Source organism: Halichoerus grypus, chromosome 7 (assembly GCF_964656455.1).
Source record: "Halichoerus grypus chromosome 7, mHalGry1.hap1.1, whole genome shotgun sequence".
Taxonomy (NCBI): domain Eukaryota; kingdom Metazoa; phylum Chordata; class Mammalia; order Carnivora; family Phocidae; genus Halichoerus; species Halichoerus grypus.
Window position 1 is genome coordinate 140,346,514 of NC_135718.1, and position 23,973 is coordinate 140,370,486.

At 40.4% G+C, this 23,973-nt stretch overlaps 1 protein-coding gene across 1 annotated transcript in view; it reads right to left on the bottom strand.

Moving 5' to 3' along the window:
* USH2A (usherin) overlaps positions 1-23,973 on the bottom strand; it is a 687,474-nt gene that overhangs the window by 23,758 nt on the left and 639,743 nt on the right. The window contains exons 62-63 of the mRNA XM_078078672.1: positions 19,003-20,519; positions 15,931-16,252 (exon numbers count right to left, since the gene is read on the bottom strand). Of these exons, the coding sequence (XP_077934798.1) occupies positions 15,931-16,252; positions 19,003-20,519 (1,839 nt within the window). The remainder of the gene's footprint in view (positions 1-15,930; positions 16,253-19,002; positions 20,520-23,973) is intronic.

Sequence of the window (23,973 nt, forward strand, 5' to 3'; positions counted from 1 at the left end):
TGAATATATATACATATATATATATGATATATATATGTATATATATATCACATCTTCTTTATTCATTCATCTGTGGATGGATATCCAGACCAGACCAGACCAACCCTTTAATGCAAATATCTTTCCAGGAGGTAGGGGAGAACATTTTTTATTACACAGAGAGTGACAAAATTTGAAAAGAAAATATTCTTGGGGAAGGGACACAAAATAAAGTGTACGTGTTAATATCAATTTCTTTGCCAAGAGTAGGGCTCTGGTTGGTGATTTAAGGTGTTAAGAGATAAACTGAGGCATATCAAAAATTTTAAGAGTTTATTTGAGCAAAAAACAATTCTAATGGGCCAGTGCCAAACAGGAAGTGGTTAGGAGCACTTTGACGACAGGAGCCACAGGAAAAACTTCCATAGGGAAAGTGCAGAAGCTAAGAAAGGAAATTATTTGATTGGCTACAGTTCAAAGCCCATTGGTGGTGTTAAGATTGGTTGTTCTTAGTGTTTTGATTTTGTAATCTTGAAGCATTAACCAGCTTAGATTTTGGTTTGTTTATGTAGGCCTTCAAAGCACTGGAGCTGCCTCAGATTAATGACCCCCTTATTTAATTAAATAAAGGACATATAGAATTTTAACCGAGGCCACAATGGATGGGAAAGAAAACAAGAAAAATAAAAGTAGGTGTAATAAAATAAAAATTCAGCAAGTTGTCAATTAATTACTGAGCACCAATAGGAGATAGCAGTGGTACAGGTATGGGGATGTTGAAAAAAAAATTAAATAAGTATAATCCACAGAAAGTGTTTAGTACAGGTCTGGCCCCAGATTATGAACATTTATTTTGCTTTCATTTTTGATGTAGATGTAGTATTATGAATACTATTAAGGCTTTTTAATGTTGGTGTTGTTAGATAAAAACTAAACCTTACACCTTCCTGTCTTAGATGAGTTTTTACTGGGTAGAGTCCCATTTCCAAAATGTGATTTAATCCATGGTGTTTTAAAACACTTGAGCCTCAGTATTATAGTGTTTCTCTGTATTTCTGTAAAAATATTCTGTTCCTGAACCTCAGCAATTAGAAATTCTTCATCACTAACTGGGAATATATGTAGGACTTAGTGTCTTTTGTCTTTGACAGGAGACCTTCATAATATACTGCCCTTTTTCTTAGTCTTTCTTTTTAGTATTCAATCAATTTGAGATCAAAATAACATTCATATAAATCAACGTGTTTATGCAAAGCAGGATCAGCCTATTTACATGAGCTACTCAAAGCAGTTACAATGAAGAGAAAGCTGACTGAAATAATGAAGAATTATGGATTTCACAAAACTTGTCCCACAAGGCAATGTTTCTGTTATACCAAACTGCCAGAAGAAACATAAAAAAGAAACTGTCAATACCTCTTTGTCTGTTGAGGTAAAAAGTCCTTTACACAAAAATTGCGTGGATTTCTGCCTATGCCCAGTGAAGCAAGAAACAAGGAACTGAAGTATAGTAGTTCAGGATTCAGAATAAAAATGCTAACAGAGGGGCACCTGGGTGGCTCAGTTGGTTGAGTGTCCCACTCGGTTTCAGCTCAGGTCCCGATCTCAGGGTGGTGGGATTGAGCCTTGAGTCAGGCTCCACACTCAGCATGGAGTCTGCTTGGGATTCTCTCTCCCTTTGCCCCTCCCACTCGTGTGCACACTCTCTCTCTAAAATAAATAAATCTTTAAGAAAATGCTAACAGATATGCTTATGATTTCGACTGAGAAACAATGAGCCCAAGATTTGGGTCCATCTTTAGAGGGTGGAGAAAGAAGAAGCAGAGATCTTACATGGGAAAATTTGAGCAATATGACCTGATCTTTTAATTTTAATGAACCAATATAAAAATCAAGAAATAAAATGTCTTGTGAACATGGAGTTGCCTACTGTATCCATCTCGATTCTTTCTGTCATCTATCTAATCCATCCATCCATCCATCCATCCATCACCACCTATTTACCTACATTTTACCTGACAAGCTAATCCATCTGGTTTGTGACCCAAGATTTCCTGTCATGATCATTGGATACAAAAATGTGGGCTCTTTCTGTGTGGGTTGCTCACAGAAAAGAAGGGACATATTGGTGGGGTGGGAGCAAGTAAAGCTTATGAATTTCAAGTCAAAGTGACAAAAATTAAGGATACTCTTCATTTTTTTAATTTATTCACAATATCCTTATTCCTACAGTATCCAGCTGAACATATTTACTCTTTTATAATAAAAAAGACGATTAAAGTTTTCACTAAAACAATTATTCGTGTTTAGTGAACACTTGCACACACACACACACACACACACAATTATAACTGTAAGAGTTAAGGAACCTCCCAATGAAGAACTGTTATAAACAAGAACAAGTTGGGACTGGCCGAATTAGGGTGTTCTCTTCTCTAAGGTTTTGGTTGTAACCATGACAAGAGTTATAATGTAAGAAGATGTCACAGAGAACATAGATCAACCATTTGGATAAAAACAAAACAACTAAGATCATTTAACCACAAATTCTATAATTGACTAGAAAAAAAGTAGATTAATTTCTGTTTATATTTCTGTTTTCAATTTAATTTAAAAAAATCTAACCAGTGACCATTACCATCCTTATGTTATTGTCCATTAAAGAAATGAAATTGTTCTTTTATTTATTATCCCCCTCCCCGGGACTAATGACTGTATTTTGCCTTAAAAAATTTCAATTACCTTGTGTCAACATCTGCCACCAAGCTGCCAAAATCCCATTTCTGTGGAAACAGGTTTAATCATCTCCTCTCTGTTTAAAACTGCCTCCTAGAAATCTTCCATCAGAGGAGTCTTTGTCAAACAGTGTTCCTTGGCCACGATCATCAAAATCATTTTGCGTACCTATATCAGAATTTGTGGCAGAAGGACCTTGGAACCTGTCTTTCTAACATATTTCCAAGTGATTCTTGTGCCCAAGATTATATGAGAAACACAGAAGGCTACTCTCTATAGAACCCGGTACAGAATCTAGGCACTATACATTTTAAATTTCTATTCATACGTCATAAGAATAGAAATTTAGAGTTGTACTCTGCATTTCCTTTGTCGTTACCTTCAGCCATTCAAAAAAGCATGAAGCATGTATCTGTTTGAAGATGTTACAGCTGCAATAATCATCATAGAGTTTATTACAGTGGTCATGGTTCCAAACAGAACCAGAGTTCACTAGCTTTGTAGAACCAACATTTGCTACCTAGTTTTCACTCCAGGTGTAAATTTCTTGAAATCCTGATATTTCTGAAACTTGTTGGATCCATTTTTCCCTTGCAGCATATTATTCTAAATGCTCCCAATTCTTCTCAACACATTTCTCTTTTTAATTTGCTTCCAGAAAGGAAGCAAGAATGTGTGAACAGAAGTATTTGTAATAATTGTTGCAAAAGAGACAGAGAAGGAACCATGACTCTGAAGAGGACAAGGGAAGGGGAGATAGATCTGAAAATTCTCCCAGAGTGGTAGCCCATTGGGTGCTTACAGTATTGTGCTAGTTATTCTTTAGCCCAACTTCTACACTTAACTGTAGAGTTTAGTGCTTTGTCTTACATGAAGCTTTAGTGCTTTATAGCTTTCTGAAATAGCATTCCTTAGGACTGATATTTTCCAAGTATAGTCTAAATGCAAAGAGAAATTCTTAATGTAAATCTCTGGGGACTTCCTGATGTGTTTTTCTTTCTCATATCATAAACAAATCTCCTTAGTTGTAAAAATATGTTATGATTCTTTTGGCTGAGAGATCATCATGCTACAAGTCTTGTTAAAGTCCAGGGAACAGCTTAGAAATGTTGTCTACACTGTTAGCATCCAATTGATGTCTATTTGTTCTTGTACTCACTCTCATTTTCCATACAAAAACAGAATGCAGGAATAACGAAATTCAGCCAGTGATCTTTCAAAGAAAACCTCTAATCTGTTGCCTCCTAATGTAAGTGACAGTGACTGTCCTTGCCCTTGGAGCAATTTGAGATTTTGTTCTTTTTCCAGGCTGCTTATTATAAGAGTTGTATTATGCCTGTTGCTCTCAAAAGATTAAGATTTGGAGGCATTTTTGAGATCTCTGCAACTTCTGTGATATTCTGTAACATGCTTCCTTGTGGAATAATGACAATTTTTGATAGCACAAAAGCATTTCAACAATACTGATGACATATTCATATTGAACAGCACTAGGGAAGCAACTTCATTCTTTCTAAAACTAGGGAACATGAATATATTTTTGTGACAATTCACATCAGAAATAAACAAAAACCCAACATGAATGTCCAAATGCCAGCAATTAAGAAGTAGAGTAAATAGGTTGCATGTTAACAGACAAACAATTAAATTATTTGTTTCCTAGGGGCATGTAATGAGATTGTTATCACATTCCCATGAGGGAGACAAATAGATATTAAAAAGGTCTTTCCAATACCTGTATTGGCTAAGGCCAACAGCTAATTCAATAGATTCGATCAAAATCACCACTTCTTTCACTGCTCCTGATTTATGACTTTGACTGTAGTTAGTCATCACTCATTGCAGTTTGTTCTCCAGTGCTCATAAATTATGCCTCATAAATAAAAAGATACAATCAAGGAAATCATATCAATTCATCTACAACCTTGGAGTATATTTTCCCATGGCACTTACACTAATGCCTTTTTAAAGGGTAGCCTGTTGTGGGTTTTGAATATGTTTGAATAGCAATATGCCAAAATGGGCTTTGCCAGAATTATGGTTAGAGAGACTCATGGCTAAAAAGAGAAAGCAATAAACCTGAAATTACATGATTACAAGATTATTTTATTTCATGAGAAGTCCTGCAGGCTATAGTCATAAAGGACTAGCTTGCTGAAAAGCTCTGTGTAGCTGCCTATTTAATTCTCTATCTATCTGATTTTCTTTCATCATCAAATGGACTTTTTCAGCATCTCTGTTTGCATGATACTTTACTGGATATATTATAGTTCTACTTCTACAGATATAGTCCCTGCATTCCAGGTTCCTTTCATCTGAAACACTTTGGATCAGACAAGATGGAACACGATTTTAATTGAATTCTGGGACCCAGGGGAAGAAGGGTACAACAAGACATTGTCTTCCTTTCTACTGGTACTTTTGAAATTCAGAGATGTGAAGCTACTGAAGAAATTATAAGACATTTTCTTTGCTAGAAATGGGTGTCTTCTGTCACTCATGCTTAGTACACTACCTTGCTCTTTGGAGTCACTGAATATATATGAATATGAGGGAGGGAAAACTGGCTTCAATGTTAGTGGGAAATCCTAAAATTAGCCTCAGTTTGATTTTAGTGATAATAATGAGAATTTGGAATTTATCACGTACTACTTTTTATTGCTTCTATCTGTTCTCCCCGTGAGAAAATAGGAACCCAGTTCCATCCAGCTCTTATGGAGGATACATAAAAGTAATTAATGGGTTCACTGAGCCCTTGCACTTTTATAAGTGTATTATATGTACTAATTTATCTCATCCTCCCAACAATTCTATCAGGTTGGTATTATATTGTCACTGGTTTGCATGAGGAAACAGGCACAGAGAAATTTCTGCAACTTGGAAGTGGGAGGGCTGGCTTTCCAATACAGGTACGTGGTGTAAAAGCCCAAACTCTTTGGACTTTTTCTACATAAGGTCATTGATGGAAGACCTGGGCACATCTTCCAAGTGTTTGACATTGCGCTCTGGGACTGTCATAGAGCCCTACAGGGACTGGATATTTCTCCAGAGAGCAGCCTCAAAGTGAGATGGTGGGAATTACCACAAACATCATGGCGTCCATTTCTGCTGGCACTTACCGTGTTTTAACACTATTTTGCATGTCACATAGAAGCAAACAGTATTCACATACTTTCCATACTGCTCCAAACATGTAAAGGTAGTGAAATTCCATTATGTTAACTAAAATGATAACCATACCCCACTGATATAACATTGGACACGTATATATTCTCCACAATAAGTTGCTAGAATAAGCTAGGATCACAATAAATAAATAAACAAACAAAAAACGTAAATAAACAAACACAAAATGAATAGGTCATCTACATTAGGAAGGAAACAACTTATAGTATAAACTGTATAAGATATAGCAATAGAGCAGAGAATGGTTGAATTGTTCAGGAGGTGCTCTCAGGAGACGATAATCAAGCTGGAATGCTAATGCAAGAAGAAGGCCACAATGTGAAGACGTAGGGGGAAAACATTCTGGGCAAAAGAAGAGCAAATGCAAAGTCCCTGAGGCCGGATTCTCAAGAAGGCTAGTGCAGGCAGGCTTAGTGAGTAAGGGCCAGAGAGCAATGAGATGAGGACAGAGGTGGACAAATTAAAGTCCCCATTGAACCAGAGAGGAGTTTGCATTTTATGGGAAGCCAAGGGAGGGTTCCCAGCAGGGAACTGACTTTATCTGATGTACATTTTACAGAAATAACTGGGTATTGATTACTTTTTATGAATTTATCTATTGTTTTAATTTTATATGTGAGTGACAATGCCCTGGCCTTTAAATTAACTTTAATTTAAAGTTTACAGCCACCCTACTAAGGTAGGTCTTTTTACCCTAATTTTATGGGTAAGGAAATGAAGGCTTAGAGGGTTTAAATCACTTGCTACGACTACAGAACCAGTGAATCCTGGAGCCCAGATTACATTCTGAGTCAGTTTATCTTTGCAGGGTTAGGATTCATGCCCCTGATGGGGGTGACTTGAGGAAGCTGTGGTTTAGCAGAACAATTACTGGACTTGGGTCTGAGTTCTGATTCTTCCGCTTCTTAGGTAACTTGCACGGTCATTCAGGCTTCTGATTATACAGAGGGAAATAATAATACCTATCACACAGGGCTATGCTGAGATTTGTGTGCAAGAAAGTTATGTATAAGTTTCCAAAGAATGGATTGGTGGATAAATACGTTTATAAGTATCTTATCAAGATTTTGAAAGCCCCAGAGCAGTATATAAATGCAATTTGGAGCAACCATGGGGTGAATTTAAGGACACAGCTTTGGAACCTGAATCTCAGGTTCAAAGTCAAGTTCTTCCACTCACCAGCTGTATCCTGGGGCATGTTAACAATCATGCAGTGCATCAGATTTCTAAATGTTATTATTAGTAATAGCCCTTATCTCAAATGGTTGTTATGAGTTAATACACGTAAAGCTCTTAACATAGCGCATAGCGAGCATGAAAAAATAATAATGATTATTATATTTTTCGTGTGAAAAGTTAGGAGAGAGTGACTTGACAGCTTGAAAGAGAAAGTGGGACTAAGTAACAATTCTGTACTCACTTCTGGGGTCCATGTAGCTGTGATGGAGCAACCATAGATTTGAAGACCCTTCACAGCATTTCAAGTTTAGGCCACATCTCTGTGTATCTTTCTCCAGGTACTTCTCTGCTCTCAAATTTTGAGGGTTAGAGCAAATGTATGCCTGACTTTTGAGAAATGTTGTTCTTACATCAACATTTGTATATTGGATGGCATTGTCTACTTTGCCTTATTGTTAATGAAAATTTCTTAAATGCATCCCAGAGTCTAAGTGAAAGGAAACACTGGAGCAATTCATTGGATTCTTCAGAGAAAAGAATTTTATTTCCGGTTCCCATTACAAACATGCTATTGGCATCAAGGAGAGAACTGCACAGTTTCCAAGATGTTTTTAGGCATCTTAGTAATGATCATATCCATCAGCAGATAGATAAATCAATTCACAAGAGAGAGTCTCAACCATCTTCTTAAAGATTTCAATTGAATGCATGTGATTTACTTAAGCGTCTTAACGTTTTTTGTTTCCACCTGCAGATTTGATTGCTTCATGTAGCAAGACATTTATTTAGAATTTAATGGAAATATAACATCAGTCTAAGTACTTACGTGCAATCCTCCTTAAGCCTTCAGATTTACTTAGTGTTTTATCAATAATCATGGAGTGGTGAGCCAAAGCTTGCCAGGTGATCTTCTAGCCTGGAAAGGATTCTTCGTCACATATTGAGTGAGAAGCAGCACCAATCTGAGGTATGGGGAATATGCTAGGTATGCTCCCTTTGCCTCCAGATCCATTCTCTGCCCTGCTTTGTGCACTGGGAAGTGACTCTGCAGACTGCCTAGGGATCTTCTCCTCCCTCTGGCTTCTTTCCAGTTGGATTTGATCAAAGGAAGGAGAGAGTTCAGTTTTTTAATGTCTCCTGATCCCTCTCTTTGGCACCCCAGTTTGGCAAAACTGCATTCTTTCTCTATGGGGACAGCCCCTCCTCACTGGCCTTAGCATTTGCTGGGTTCCAGGAGCAGATTCTTCCCCTTTAGGCCTAGAAGGTAATAGCTTCTGGCTATTGCTGGTCCCTGGGTACTTTAACCTCCCTTGTTGATTCTCTTAATGCTGCCCACACCTCAATAAATAGCCTTTTCGTTTAATTCTCTTCAAAAGCTCCTTTGAGTATGCCATCTGTTTCCTGCTGAGATCCTGACACTGGGGAGAACATTTCCAAACCTTACACAGGCCCCAATAACAATGGGTGGGCTGAGATTGGCATTGGATCGTAAGCATGGAGAGATTGGAAATAATTTTGTGAGACTGAAGAAATAGAGGAATAGTGCCTTCTCATGTATGCATAGAATGATTTCAGTCAAGTACCACCTGTGCTGCTCAAGCCCATCTGGCCAGAGAGTGGAATGAGAGGGGTCATGAGAGTCTGGTGCTGTCCTTGAAGATAAGGCATTCTCTGTTCCTCTCTGCTTTTCTGCTGCACCATCACTTGGATCTTTCAAATATCTTTCTTCATAGCTTATACTACCATCCTTAAATTTTTATGGATATATTATTCATGGGTGTGCTTATCTTATCAACTAAACTTTAAGCCCCTGAGGAACAGAGTTTTTAGCTTCCTGCCCCAATCCTAGTAAGGAGGCATACACTTCGAACATGGTGGGCCTTTAATAATAAGTTATTATGTATTCAAGTACTAGGATAAAGGGAAATAAGTAAAACATGTCTCATCCTTTCCTGGATATTTTTCTAGGACCAAATCAGGTGATTTGGGGGAGCCTTGATTTCCATAGTCAACTCACTGAAACAGGAGCTGTTGGTGAAGAGCCATGAAGGCAGGTTGGAATTACATATTATCTACCTTCAGTTGGAGAAAATTTGGTTACATTTAATATTTTATGTCCAGCAAACAAGCTTCCAACACAAAGATAGGAGGATCAATATTGGCTTCGGTGAAATATAAATTTGGGTTGCACCAGCGTGAGGGTGAGAACCAAGGCATCTTCAGAGGAATGACTTGTATCAAAGGCAAAGTAAAGATTGCCAACAATTGCAGCTTAGCAATGAACCCTAAAGGATGCCATGAGAGAGAAAAAGAATGAAAAGAGGTGCACGCATGTGAACTAGAGCATGCTCCTGGGTGTGTTCACACACACGTAGGTAGAAATGATCTCCTATTGGAACAAAAAAAACCAAAAAACAAAAACAAAAAAGACACGGTTCCTGGTCCGGTGGCAGAATTCTGATTTCTATTCATGGAAGTGTCGTGATGGCCTTTGGTCTAAGCTGTAGCACTTTGGCTCTAAAGTTTTAGGACAAATGCACTGTTTGAGACAGACCACATCAATAAATCATTTAATACCTTGAGCTGTGGGAGCTGGGGGTGGGAGCAGCTTAGTTCTTGTGGGAGAGACTAACCAAACAAAAGCTTCCATGCTGGTCAGAAATACGTTAGCGAGATTAATACCTAATTAAATGCAAGTCCAAAACCAAACAGAAAACATGCTCAATACATTTTCTCTAAAAGTGGCATAGAAAATGCTTAGGAACGGGATGGGATAAAGGTGATAGCAACAGAAAACAAGCCATCTGAATCGAGTAGCTAGTCACAGAAGTGTAGACTCAGAGTTGGAAGGAATCCTAGTCATGGGTATGTGGGCAAAGTAGTTTTGTCCTGAGAAGAGAAATGGCAAGGACAAAGAAGACTGGACCCCCTGATTGAAGGGGCATCACAGTTTCAGAACCAATTGTGCTCTTGGTTAGAGATTTTTACAGTCTAGCATTTTATTAGTGACTCACGATAGAGACATTAAGAGTTTTCTTAACCTGGCTCTTTTCTGTCTTGGAAGAAAGTACCTCCTTTATTTAATATAGTAGGGGCTAAGGGTAGAGGGGGGAGGTGGGCCTACTTGTAGCAGGCATCCAGCTAGACAGATGAGATCTCTCAGTTCTCTTAACACCCATTTTTTTTTAAAGTGAGGCTATGAGAAATTAAGTGCCTTGGCCAACCTGTGTGATTTTTCACTCAGTTTCATCTGCTGGCTGTGAGTATCTAAGGAGAAAGAGCCTAGGAATTGGGACCATTTCACAGTAGCATGGTGGTGTGCGTCATGTGCTGGGGCAGCCCTTGTTTCTGGCTGAACGTGTTTCCCACAGATTCATAAAGCCTTGGCTGTAGGACGGGGGTCCTGTGACCAGGCCTATTTGATCAAAGTCCTCCATTCTCTTGGTCACAGGACTATAAGGTGTTAGGCGGTTCGTGAGAGTCCGGCTCTTGGTTGACTTATGAATACTGAGAGAGAGAAGCCCTCTTTCCACTCTGAGGTGGGAGGGTAAGAATAATAATACCTATCATAATTGCGCTGGGTGAGTAGTGCCTATGTGTGAGGTGTTGGCCTAGGCATATTTATGTATCAACTCATTCAATCTCAAAGCAAGCCCAATCAAGAGAAGCTAAAGTTTGATTAGAATTTTTTAAAGTGTATGGTTGTAGATCACCCCCACGGAGGCTCCTAGAATTTAGAACTGGGGGGAGCCTCCATCTAAACACGGGGGGAAACCACTGGGAAAGGTTAATTTGCTTAAGGATCCAGATATAGTGAGAGAAGGACTCGAAGCTGCTGTCCTTTCTCCTTCTCCCTTCCAGCTCTTCACCCGCAGTGTGGGGGTTGCACAGAGAAGGCCCCAGCAGCTCCTCCTGCAGTCTTCACACAGATGTTTTTGGCAGGAACAGTGAGGGTCCGTCCCCTTGTCTGTCTCCTTCTCAGCCCTTCCTTCCATCCTCTTTGGCATACATTTTCAGACAGAACTGTTTGGAGCCAGGGTTGGTGTGTTAGAAAGCAGCGGGCTGCCATCCTGTGTGGCCTCCCGCAGCACCAGCCCTAAGATGAGTCCCACACGTAATGAGTCGTAGGGTTTCCTCTGAGGCTGACCTGTCACTTCTCAGTCACCCAGTGACGAGGCACTGGAAGCCTTCCAGCCTTCAGAGATCGTGTGAGCGTGGGTGCTTATTGCAAAAACCTGTCAAAGTGGGGGAATTTTTCAGGAAAACTAATTAAGTCACTGACAGCATGATTCGGTGAAAGGGGGAGCCATGGCAGGCCCTAGCAAATCCATGGTGAGTCATTGCCTTAAGCGAGAGTATGAATATGAATGCACAATTACTGGGAGCTGCTCATCAGCCCCAGCTCTCTCCCTGCAGGTAAAAACTGAAGCTGCTCATGGAGTAGACTCACACCCAGGCCCCTCTCCAAAGCCTGTGCAGAGACTGTTGTCTTAATTTGCTTGCTGAACAATGAAGAACTTCCCCACACAGAATTTGGAGGTTTATACTATATAGATGAGTACAGCCTGAATGTGAAAGTGTTGAAGATAGGAATGAGTACTGTCTGTGAAAAGTATCACATTGGATTTTGTAAATATTCTGCTGAACAGGAAGCCTATAATCTCCATGTAAGGAAAAGATCTGTGCACCGAAGAATTTCATTTAGTGAAGATGCATCTCATTTATGTATGAATCACTCATTGGCAGCGTTTTTGAGAATTAGGTTTTGGTAAACTAAATTGTTTTTGAAATTCACTGAGAATGCTTGTTCTCTAATGAGACTCTGCATCATGTGGTTCTGCAGAGACACCCCATCCATCTTGTGAAATATAAAAAGGCACTTCCAGATTTCTACGATTTCTATTTCAGATCTTACTGTTCTTATTAAAGCTGATCCTTCAGAATCTCTGGAAGCTGTGCCGAAATGAATCAAATTAGAAAAATCCCATTTTAAGTGGTGGTGAATGTTATAACTCTTACTACCAAAGGCCAGGTCTCCTAAGTGAGAAACAAAGCAAAATAAAATGCCAACAGAAAACAAACAAAATCCATGAGGAAGAGTAGAAGACATTATTTGATTAACTGAGACACAAACTTTGCAGATAATATATTCTGCCCCCCACCCCCTTCCAGCTTCATACCAAAACAATAGGACTCTTGTTTAGGGAAGTCATGGACAGACCAAGGTAAGTAAGTTGGTCATCAATTATCATCATGGAAATTAGGCACTTGTGGGGAGCTAGCTTCACTTATTTAGGCAATTGGTTTATGATGGTTTAGGACTGTGATTCTCAGCCCTGGCTGCACATTAGAATCACCTGGGGACCTTTTGAAACGCACTGATCCCTGGACCTATCCCAGAATCAGAACTACAGGGGGATGGGACCAGGGCATGGGGAACATGGTTAAAGTTCCCCAGGTGATTCTAATGTGCAGCCAGGGCTGAGAGCCACTGAATTAGGAAATCACCACTTGAAAATCTGGCTTAAGTAGCATAGCAACAATGCTGAAAAAAAAAAAAAAAAAGGGTTGTGGACCATCAAAGCTGCTTATTAAAAATACAGATTGCTGAGAATCCCCATCCTCACCCCTTGGAATCTGCACTTTGAACATGCTTTTTTGGGTAATCCTTTGTTACTAGAAACACAAGGAGCCAGTACGTTTAAGATGTTCAATATTGAGGTATTACTGAAAACTTAGAAGGTGCCTGTAATTTAACAAGGCTTTTGCCCACCTTCAGACATGACAGTTACCAAGCTGGTTCTATGAACTGTTGTGAGCTAAGTGACACTGGCTGGACCTCACCCTCCAAGATCTCTGGAATGAGGGATTCCCCTTTCTTTTAGTAAGAATCCCTTTCTCCACATAGTTCCTGTCCCTTCTGTCCATCGGAACTCATCCACTCGATACTCTTTTCTCCCAGAGGTCTATCACACCCAGAGCTCCATCTGTCAAGTGATGGGTGAATTTACACTAAGAAGTGCTGCCTTGGTTTTCCCACATAATAAATTTTGGCAGCTGCCTTCAATGACTTAACTCCAAAACAGAAATGGGTACAATGGTATAGGGTCATGTAGGAGCGTGGCAGACAGCAGTATCTGACGCCCTCAGGGCACACCATGTGGAAGACCACCTACCCAATTACAGATCATCACCACCCTTTTGATTAATAGGTCCAAACCTCTGGGCAGTTTCTCAGTTCTTTGGTTTTATTCCAAGAAATATAAATTACCTCAAAAATACAATCCTCTGCAGAAGGGTCAAATCATTGACAGATGTTGGGTGAATCAATGCCTCTAGGACAATGAAGGTATTTTGTGAAAGGCAACTTGCAGATGAAGTAACCCTCAGACAGGTTTGAGAGCAAAGCAAATTCATCTCAATGGCAAAATGTTCTTTTGTAAAAGGGAAATCAATTCTTTTCGTACGTTACGTCCTAAATGGCTTCTGCAAGCTTAGTCAGGGTCTATGTGGATTCAGCAGTTACACAGGCTAAATAAATCTAACATTTTAATTCATTTTTTTCAGCATTTAGTCTAAACTTCTCAAAATATTTCCTGTAAGAACTGGGTTTTGGGCAGATAGGCTAGATTTTACCCTCCTGCTTCTTATGTTGTAACAAGGTAGGATTAGTTAGTAAGTGCAAATTTGAGATCAGTTTGTTAGGAAACCCCATTAAATACTTCCATTGGGTGGAATGAGTATGGAGGAGAAGCATGACCCAGAGCTGACAGAGTTACAAAAGAAACTCTCCTCTGAATTGTGGGTCCCTTGGTTCCTGCTTGTCCTTAGCTCCCAGTAAGAAATCCCACTAGAGCTAAGACATATGCATGAGGTTTACCATTCTTTAAAAAACTGGCGTAAGACTTCAGTGGATCAACTCGCCAATTATTGAACCCAGTGGCACAACATAATGCCAAAGAAGCTATAATTGCTGGCTTGCTTTCAGTATCTATGGGTCATTTAGTTTCATCTAATTAGAAGCCAAACATGTCTTGCTGATTCCACTCAGCTCTGTCACAAAGGTGTGCTTTTATTCATAAGGGAGAACAGATAATTGAGAATAGAAGAGTCTTTGATAATTTGACACTTTTTTTAGTAAAGATATAGAGAAAAGAACAAAAGGGTGGCCGGCTACACAGATTCTGGTTGTTTCTGATACTATTTTGTTTCCAGCTGTGGTATCGATAAGCATTTTGTTTCTTTATGATATAAACCACAATCCTTTCCCTAAACCCTTGGGGCCTGATGTGTTTTTAAATAATTTTGTTTTTTTTTTCAGATTATGAAAAGGTAATGAAATACATATACTGTATATTTTGTAATATCTGCAGAATGATCTGGTAATAAAACACGACATTTCTGTAGCAAAACATATAAATATTTGTATTAGATGGGATAAATAAATGCTATAAATAGTTTCAAGTTTGTTCAGATTGCATTTTGCTGCCAAATGAGTGGTGCCAAACCTAGAAAAAACTTTTAGCTTTGGAAATGGAAACAAGGGATTATGGATACATATCTGTGTATTTCTCCAAACCATTCAAGAATCTCTTTATATTTTCAATTTTTACTAACTTCCTTGGGTAATTTGTCTCATACATTATTGGCCCAAAATATTCTGTTCTCACACTTAAAATGTTACCTCTAATCACCGTACTCATTGATTTGCCCAACATATTTCTGGTGACTTAGTGATTTTATTATTTCTGGTTATGGTAAGCCTTTCAGGGTTCAGTTTCCTCTTTTAGAAAATCGCACTTGGCATTGTGCCTGGCACTTAGTGCTTGTATCAGTCAGCAAGCTTCTGACTGCAAGCAAGAGAAACTGGTTCTGACTTATGCAAAAGGGAGTTTATTGGGAGTACATGGAATTAAGAGAATAGTTGAAGAACCATGCCTAGAAATAGCAGGGATAAGAAAAGCTTTTGGACTGAGGTTAAGGATATTTTATCAGGACTTCTTACCTCCGCCTTTTAAAATTCTGAGTCACTGTCCTGAAGACCAAGCCCCAGGTGAATCTGAGGGGCTGAACACAGCTCCTGTGTCCACCACTTGGTTAGGAGATAACCCTACACATTCACTGATTGACATTCCCACCAGACCTGAGCAAGGGGTGGGGGAATCATACCCCCCCAACCCCCCACCCCCCACCAGAAATGGAGTTGCTATCACAAGAAAAATAAAAAAACACTCTGAGAGCGAAACAAAGTGAACCTAACAGAAGTCCTCTAAAGATTTCAAAATATTTTCAGAATATTTTTCTTAATTCATGGCATTTTAGGCATATGCAAAGTCCTATTTTTTTAGACTGCTCTCATACAAAACTAGCTTCACCCCCATGCACAGGTTCGTTGTTTTCCTGTAGACATTTCTCAACACTCCATATCGTTCTTGGCACAGGGGGTGAAGGTACTTGCCACTGGGTTTTATTCTATCTTGGTACAATTAAGGAGTTATTTTCAAAGTGATTTTTTCACAAGGAGTGTTTCCTGCCAAGGCAACACTGACAGAGAGAAGCTTAATGGTAGAAATCACTTCATTAATAAGGAATGCAAATACTTCACCTGAAATTTACATAAGAATAACAAGCATATATCACATGGATCAAGAACAAAGAAAATGAAGAAGGCAAATGAATATTGTCTTTCCTCCCTCATTTACTGCTTAAAAAATTTTAAAGGATATTATTAAATTCCTTAGGCCCCACGTTTCTTTAAGTGGCTTTTCAAATTGCAAGGGATTTTTACAGGCAGGTGCTGATGTGTGCCCGCAATCTCAGTGTGAATTGTCGATAATACACATTTCTTACCTGATACTCATATTCTGTGAAAGGTGATAGTTCGACATCCATAAAAGAGCTTGAGCTTCCATTATAGGTTAACACTGGATTTGATTTTCCAGGCCGAGCTGCGATTTGTCTTCTGTATAACTCATAATATAAAACTCTTCCATTTGGCTGAAGTGGTCCCATCCACGAAAGGGCAACTGTGGGCTGGAATCCACCTGGAGCCATCCGTACCTCTAGATGGGGTGGGGGCTGCATGAGAGGTGCAACCTCAGGGGTCTGTAGGGATGTCCAGTCACTTGACGCACATCCCAGCATGGTGCAGGCTTGAACTCGTACTTCATACCTTCAGGATACAAGGCAGAAATTACCCATAATTGGCAAAACAGATTTTCATGGAAAGAATATTTACAAGACTGTTTTCCAGATAAAAAGAGACTATTTGCTGAAAAGAAAAAGACAAATCAGTTTACATTTATTCTTATCTATAGCTAATCCTTTTAAAGAACAACAAAGTCCTCTTTTTATAAAAATTTGACAACATGTTAAATCCTCCTGGCTTCCCAAACTAAAACAAAAATTCTCAACTGTCTGGAAAGGGTGGGAACAATTCTTCCCTAAACAGGAATATAACTTTCAAGGTTCTCTCCAACATAAAAAATTCTGGTACTCTGCAGAATTACTTAACACAACGATGAAGAATGCAGATCTTAGGGGGTATGAACCAGTTTTCCGTAGCCCTGGGCTCTTTCTACCTCTGCAGCCAGAGCTGAATGATTCCCCAGGAATGTTTCCAGGTCACGAAGGAACATCATGGAGTTAAGGTCTCAGTGGTAATAAATCCCCTCACCTGATACCTGACATCTTAAAACAGGCTCTCTTACACCACACAAAGACCTTTTGGGGCCAAAGTTAACCCAGCTACATGCTAGATTATCAATCATGGAGACACCTTATCACCACCCAGTTAAACTCAACCAATCAATTATGTTTTGCCTCATAGTTGGTCTCCTGCCACCTGGAAAGGTCTATTTACATAGCTGGGACTTTCCCTTTCCAACAAGAGGGGCTTTTGTTAGTATTAAGTGCCTAGGGCTGTACCTAAGTGCTTTTTTCCCCTCTGTTCCCATGCCCCACTGATTTTATGACACCCCTGATTTTCCCTCCAGCTGCAGCCACTTTTCTTTCTATCTTTATTTCTTTTGGTTCCAGCATTTTCCTCTTCTCTTTTCTGCTTTCCCTCCTCTTATCTCTGCTTTCTGTTCTCTGCTTTGCTTTCTTTCCATTTCCCCTGTCCTCTTCCTTTCCCCCCTTCCCCTTCTTAATTACACTTCTTTCTTCTCTTGTGCCATCTTCCATTCCCCTTTTCTGCTCCTCCTTCTTCTCTGCTCCTCCCCTGCTTATCTCCACTGTGATGGGACTACTGGTTTATGGGTGGGGCGTCCATCCATCCGTGTGTTATGGCAGGTCTGACTCCTAACCAATTCTGCGCATTTCAATTTGCCACACATAGATTATTAGTTTTCTGGATTATCTGTGGTAGTTTTAAAATTCTGGTTCATATACCTTTTCCTACTTAGAGTATTCCCATGCTCCTTCTTCCTCCTGACCCACTCCAGGTACCCCCAGGAGGGCACACTAATTTGCAGTATTCAGTTAGCATTAAGCTGCTAGAAAAACCCCAAACTACATGAACCTCAATTTCATATAGAAATGGTATGTTGTTTTAAGTCATGAATGTCACTTACATCTTCAATGAGAGTGGAGAGCAAAGAGACATCTCTTCTCGCCTTAAATATCACTGTCAGGCTTATCAGATGATCAAACTCCCCCCACCCCCAGCCTGTGAAAAGTGCTTCTTTCACACCTGGAAACATTTTTCTTTAGAAATCTTTTTGGCTGAGAGTTTCAAAGGGGAGCAAGTTGATATGATTCTTCAAACTTGCAGGCACCAGTCAGGTAAAGAGGAAGCCAGTATAAAATGTACAGCTCTGCAGCTAACCTGGGTCTTTTTTTATGCCCCAAATGAGCGTAAGATAAAAGGCAACTCACACACTATGTGGATTAGCCATGAAAGATACCTGCGGAAGTTTTAATTACTGTTTAATATTTAATGCAACCTTAAATAATTGTCATGAGTAGATGCATAAGACCATGAATGTTTCATTTAAACAGCACTATATATCAGAGATAATTATAGGAGGGATCTAATCTACACATCAGTAGATTACAATAATAGCTGAATTTTACCAGTGGTGGTTGGAAATCAACACTCTTTCAGCCTTTAATTTTTTTTAAGTGGTTCTGTTCATTTTACTAAATTTTAAGCATAAAATGTCTTTTATTACTCTTCTCGCTGGGGATGTAAGTTACTTAAAATGTGATGGGGAAAAATGCCAAGTAATTCTTCAAGCTATAGGAAAAGGGCCAGTGGTAAGATTCCTTCATATGGAGAGCAGCACACATCCATGCATGTCAGAGAGCCCCGAGGGGACCACTGAGAAATAGGAGGTAGCAAACTGGCACCATCCTGGGAAGTCATGACATCAGAGCTGGGGAAATCCTAAGGGGTTGGGGAAATAGAGTCCAGTGAGTCTCATTATCCCTGGAAGACGTGCTAGATTCAGGAAGAAGGCTCTCCCCAAAATAAAATTTGGGTCAGTCCAACTCTGGCTAGTAAGAGCTCTCATTGGTACTTTTTTCATATTTAAAATAATAGCTAATTTTCTTCACTGCCTGGATTAGATAATACCATCTGGGTTCCCCCAACTGTCCGGGGCCTGGATGTTTTCTGGAGGGACTAGACTCAGGGAAGGGGCCCATCTCTGTGACTTGTTCCAGACATTGTGGTGAATTGCAAACATTTCTGAAAAACTGACTCTCAAGATGTCACCTGCAAGAATGCTCTCTAGAAGTTACACAAGCAAGTTTTGACCGGATGAGGCCGTGTTTAGTCTACTGTCAATGGTTAAGTGGTTGGGGGTTGGGGATATCACCCATCTTGCTTTTAGAGTTTTCATTTGAACTGACGGAGGGCTCTCATGCTATAGAAAGGTCAGTGGCTTACTCTTAGCAAATCTGGAGTTGGCTACGTACCTGTGAAATGGCTTCAGCTGGTCTACTACAAATGACTGTGTGTCAAAAGAATTATGAGTTGTATTGATGTGTATGATTTTTGTTTCTTTTTCAAACAGCTCTCGGATAAAGAGGGTATAATTGACAATATGGCCATTGGTCCTCACTGGAGCGTCCCAGTTCACTAAAATCTGTTGCGGACCCTTGGCCTTTAATTTTGGAGGTTCTATCCCTGAAGGTGCTGAGGGGCTGGTTCTATCTTTGATGAGTGGACTCAAAACACCCCCTTGGCTGTTGTTGGCAGTCACTGTGTAGCCGTACTCCACACCTGGGGTGAGAGTAAAATCATGATAGCGAGTTTCCAGGCCAGTATAGACAATGGTTCCATCCCGTCTAAGTTCATAACTTCTGATCTGGCCGTTTGGTTTTCTGGGAGGTTTCCAGGTGATTTCTATGGATTCTGAGCCGGTGACTTGCAGTTTTGGAGGGTCCATGCTCTGCGGTGGGGCCTCCATGGTCCAGGCAGATTTGGATGCACTAGCCGTACAGCCCCCATTGGTGCAGGCTTCCAGGGAGAAATTATACTGAGTATAAGGCTGCAGGTCAGAAACCAGCAGGGACAGGCTCTGCCCAGCAAGGTACTCCTTACCGTCCAACCTAAGCAAATATTTAGTGATCTTTCCATTTTGAATCGATGGTGGTGCCCACGATGCATTTATTTGAGTGGCGTTGATGGTCCGGAGAGCTGGAGGGCTGACTCCTGCTGGAGCAGCCTCAGGAGTGGTAAAGCTGGTGGTTTCGCTGGTGGAGCAGCCTCCATCTGAGCAGGCTATGACTGCATAACTGTACGTGGAAAATGGAAGCAGGTCTTCATCAGTATAATTGAAAGTCACAGCATCAAAGCTGAAAGGATAGAGCACTCCGTTCCTTTGAAGTTTATATGACTGGATAATACCATTAGACTGTTCTGGCGGGATCCAGGAAATCAGCAGTTTTGGAGGATTCATAGATACGCAGGCTACCTCCGGTGGAGAGAGACCTTCTGGAGGAGCCGGCATTGTCCTTACTATGTTCCAAGAGCTACAGGTGTGGCCTGCTGAATTCCAAGTGTGGATTTTGTACCCACACTGCGTCCATGGCTGCAAACCAGTGTCATTATACATAAATGTGTTCCTTTCAGTATTATATTCTGTGAAAATAATTTTCTCATCGGCCTGGATTGTCTGATTTCCCCAAGCTTTTCCCTCGAAACACCTGCGAATCACTTCATAGCGAATTATCTTTCCGTGTGGGTGGAGAGGCTCAGACCAGCTCAGCTCAATGCTGGTGGAGCCTACAGACTGGATCGCAGGAGCCAGCTGAGAGTGGGGAGGGGCTTCATCTGTCCACAGAGGCTGGGGCGCTGAGTGTGCACAGCCCACCTTGGTGCAGGCCTCCAGGGTCAGCGTGTAGAGAGTGAAAGGGACCAGGCGTCGGAAGAGAAACTGCCGATTCAAGCCAGTGTACTCCAGGATACCCTCACTGAAGATGTTGTAGGTCTGGAGGAAGACGAGAAGAAGAGGGAAAACAAGGTGTAACATATGATTTCTTGGTGTAGCTATTTCATCCCTTTAACCTTCTCTCCCTCCCATTCCTCATCTTGATGGTCCTAATCCAGATGAAGCACTCTGATATTAATTTTGGGAATGTGATATTTTCTAGTTAATGTAAAGTCCACGAAAAGAATAACACTGGTTTCCTTTGCCTTTTTTTTTTTCTTTTTAATGTTGGATATCATATAAGCACGTATCTAACAGCTAAGGACTATTGAAGCTGATTCTTCGACTTAACAAGTAAAATAGGTTTCCTCCTATTTTATGTTTTTTAAAAATAAGGAAAAGTATTCAAATCCCCTGTTTTATAGATGATGAGCACTTTGGATCTCATTCTGAGTGGGGTAAGTAGGGCCTATCTACATTCTCTATCTCTTGCAGCATTTATTGGAAAATGGAGTTATAATGCTTAACCATTTGTACCAGGGTGCCAGGGCTGAAAATGTCTGTGTATCCATGTGTGGGCACACACACATAGACATATATGCATATATGTATTATACATATATACACAAATATAGATACAAACTTTGATGACTAGAAGATGGAAAAAACCACACTGTTTTCTCTTGCATGCCATGGGAGAATTGATTGCTCCTTTGGAGCAAAGTATTCTTCTGTTCTGGGGAAAACCATCTGAATATTCATCATATAAATGTAGAGCAAATTTTTATCCCATATTATTCATCCTTCTTTGGGAAAGATGGGATGTAACAACTTGAATGTAGATGTTTTTATACAGTGATTTCCTGCCCTTCTCCAGCCTCGATGCACCTGAGAGATATGATACATTCCTGTGGTTGGTAGTGATTCTCCAGGATGGCATCCCTCAAGAGGAGCTGGGGTGGACATCAGAATCCCTTGGGAGGCACATCTAGTTCAAAACATTCCACAGGCAAAATTAACTTGGACTGCACTGTTGATATACTTTTTGTTATTTAAGATTAAATAGCCTAGATTTTGGAAATCGATTTATGTTGGATTATTGTATTTCAGTGTGATTTTTTTTCTAGTTGTGTTCCTAGAGCAAGACCACACCCCCGAGGGAAGGGAAATAGTGTATTTTCTGAAGAGAGCTTAGCTTCCATAATCAGTTTGAAAGCCTCTATGAGTCCCTGAGCTCCCTCATATTCACCTCGTAAATCTCTAACTAGTATTAAATATAGCTTTCCCTCTGTACCTTAGCTTCTAACTGGGTTTGGGGAAAAACACTTGAATATTCTGACTGGTCTCGCTTTAAATATCTTACTATAAATTTTAAGTGGGTGATTCCCCACTTGTAGGCCTATTCCATTCCCCCATATGTTCGCTCTTTCATTTTCCAAAGTGATTCTTTCATATCTTCTCCTTTCCCCACCAACTGCCATCACCCTCTTTTGTCCTTCATGGGTGGTTGTTGACAGAACCACATACTTGACTAGGGAAATAGAAGCAGTCAAAAGGGAATATTCTCATGTTATATATTATCATCACCATGTCCATGTGAATCTAGACTTACAGTGTGTGCCCTCCCTCCTTATGCTCTGGATGAAGTATCTCTGCCCCTGTGGAGCCCACCTGAGCTCCGGATCCCATACCCGCTCCTTCCTACAGATTTCACTCCTGCAATCATTCTCATTATCTCTTGCATCACCAATTTATCTCCCTCTACTGGGCTATTTCTCTTAGTGGTTAAATGTATTCTAGTATCTTTCACTGATTTTTAAATAAAACTTCTTGACACTCTAGTTCCCCAGCTACTGCCCTGTTTTTCTGCTTTTCATCTATACTTCTTTAAAGAGTTGGGGTCCTCATTCCTCACTTGCTATTTTCTCCTCAAGCCATCCCAACCTGGTTTCTCATTTTACCACTTGATCTTCTTGTCAAGGTCACAATGATTACCTCATTTCCAGGTCCAGGATGACTTCTCTGCCCTCACTCCACTTGATCTCTCAACAGCATTGGGCATACTTTCTCCACAGTTTTGGGATGCCCCACTCATCTACCTGTCTTTCTACCCCACTTGCCTCTTCTGAGTCTCCTTTGCTGGCCCCACTTCCTCCTCTTGACCTTCTGTATTCCTCAGAGCTTGATCCCAGTCTCTCATCATCTCTAGTTATATTCTCTCCATACCTGATCTCCTCTAGGCCCATGGGTTTAGATGCCACCCATATATGAATGAATTCTAAAAATAGAATTCTAGACTTATACCTCCAATTGTCTACTTGTCCCTTCAAACCTGTACACTTTCCAACCTTATCTTCTCAGTCAATGACTCAAGGCCTGAATATCCCTTTTCCTTCTTGTTTCACATCCAGTCCATTAACAGATCTTGTCAAGTTTGCTTTCTGGATATATCTCCAATCCACCTACATCTTCTACCCTCACAGCTCCCACTCTAATTCAAGCCACATAAATTCTACCCTAAATTTTTAGTATCTTCCAAACTCCTCTGGTCTTCTTAGAGTCCATTTTATACATAGCAGCCAGAGTGATTTTGGAAAACATAAATTTGACTATGCTATTTAATTGCCTAAACCCTTCAGTAATTTTTCATCGCACTTAGAATAAGTTCCAAACTCATCACAGCCCACAAGGTTGGACACAGTCTACCTCCTACCAATCTGCCATTCTCATCTTTCTCTCCCCGCACCCCTGCGATGCTTCAACCACACTGGCTTTCTTCCCTTCATTTGAATGCACCAAGTTCATTCCTGGCTTCAGGCCCTGCATTTGCTGTTCACTTTGTCTGGAACATTTTGCTCTCATATCTTCACATGACTGACTCGGTCTTGTCATTCAGGGCTCAGCTCAAATGTCAACTCAATTCAAATGATCATCCATTCTAAAATAGCCCGAGCAGGCATAATTACATTATTCTGTTTAATTTTCTTTATAGTTTTCATCCTTCTCTGAAATTCTCTTATTTGTGTACTAGCTTTTTGTTTGCTTCTCTGTACCCCCACCATTCGTGTGTGTGTATGTGTGTGCACGTGCGTGCATGCACACACACACACACACACACAGGTAAGGTGTGTGACAGCAGGGATCTTGCCTGTCTTGTTCACTCCTGAATAAATGCCTGGCAATTAGTAGAAGCTTAATAAATATTTGGTGAAATGTAAGTGAAGATAAAGGAGTAGATATTCCTATTGTCAATCATGCCAGGAAGAGGCAGACACTGGAATGGGAAACAAACACTCATAAGGAGGGGCGCTTTGATGGGTATGAGGAGAGAGACTCTTTTCTCTGATGGGATCTTAGGGCTGTGGCTTGGATTTTGAGACCCTGGATCCTACAACTCAAGCCTCCTGCCCTGGACTGGGGGAAGTCAGGCACTGTCGTAGGCAGGCTGGGAGAAGGCAGCTTGCTTCTGCGCCTGCAGCAGGCCTGGAGCTTGGCTGAGAGGCAGCCCTTGTAC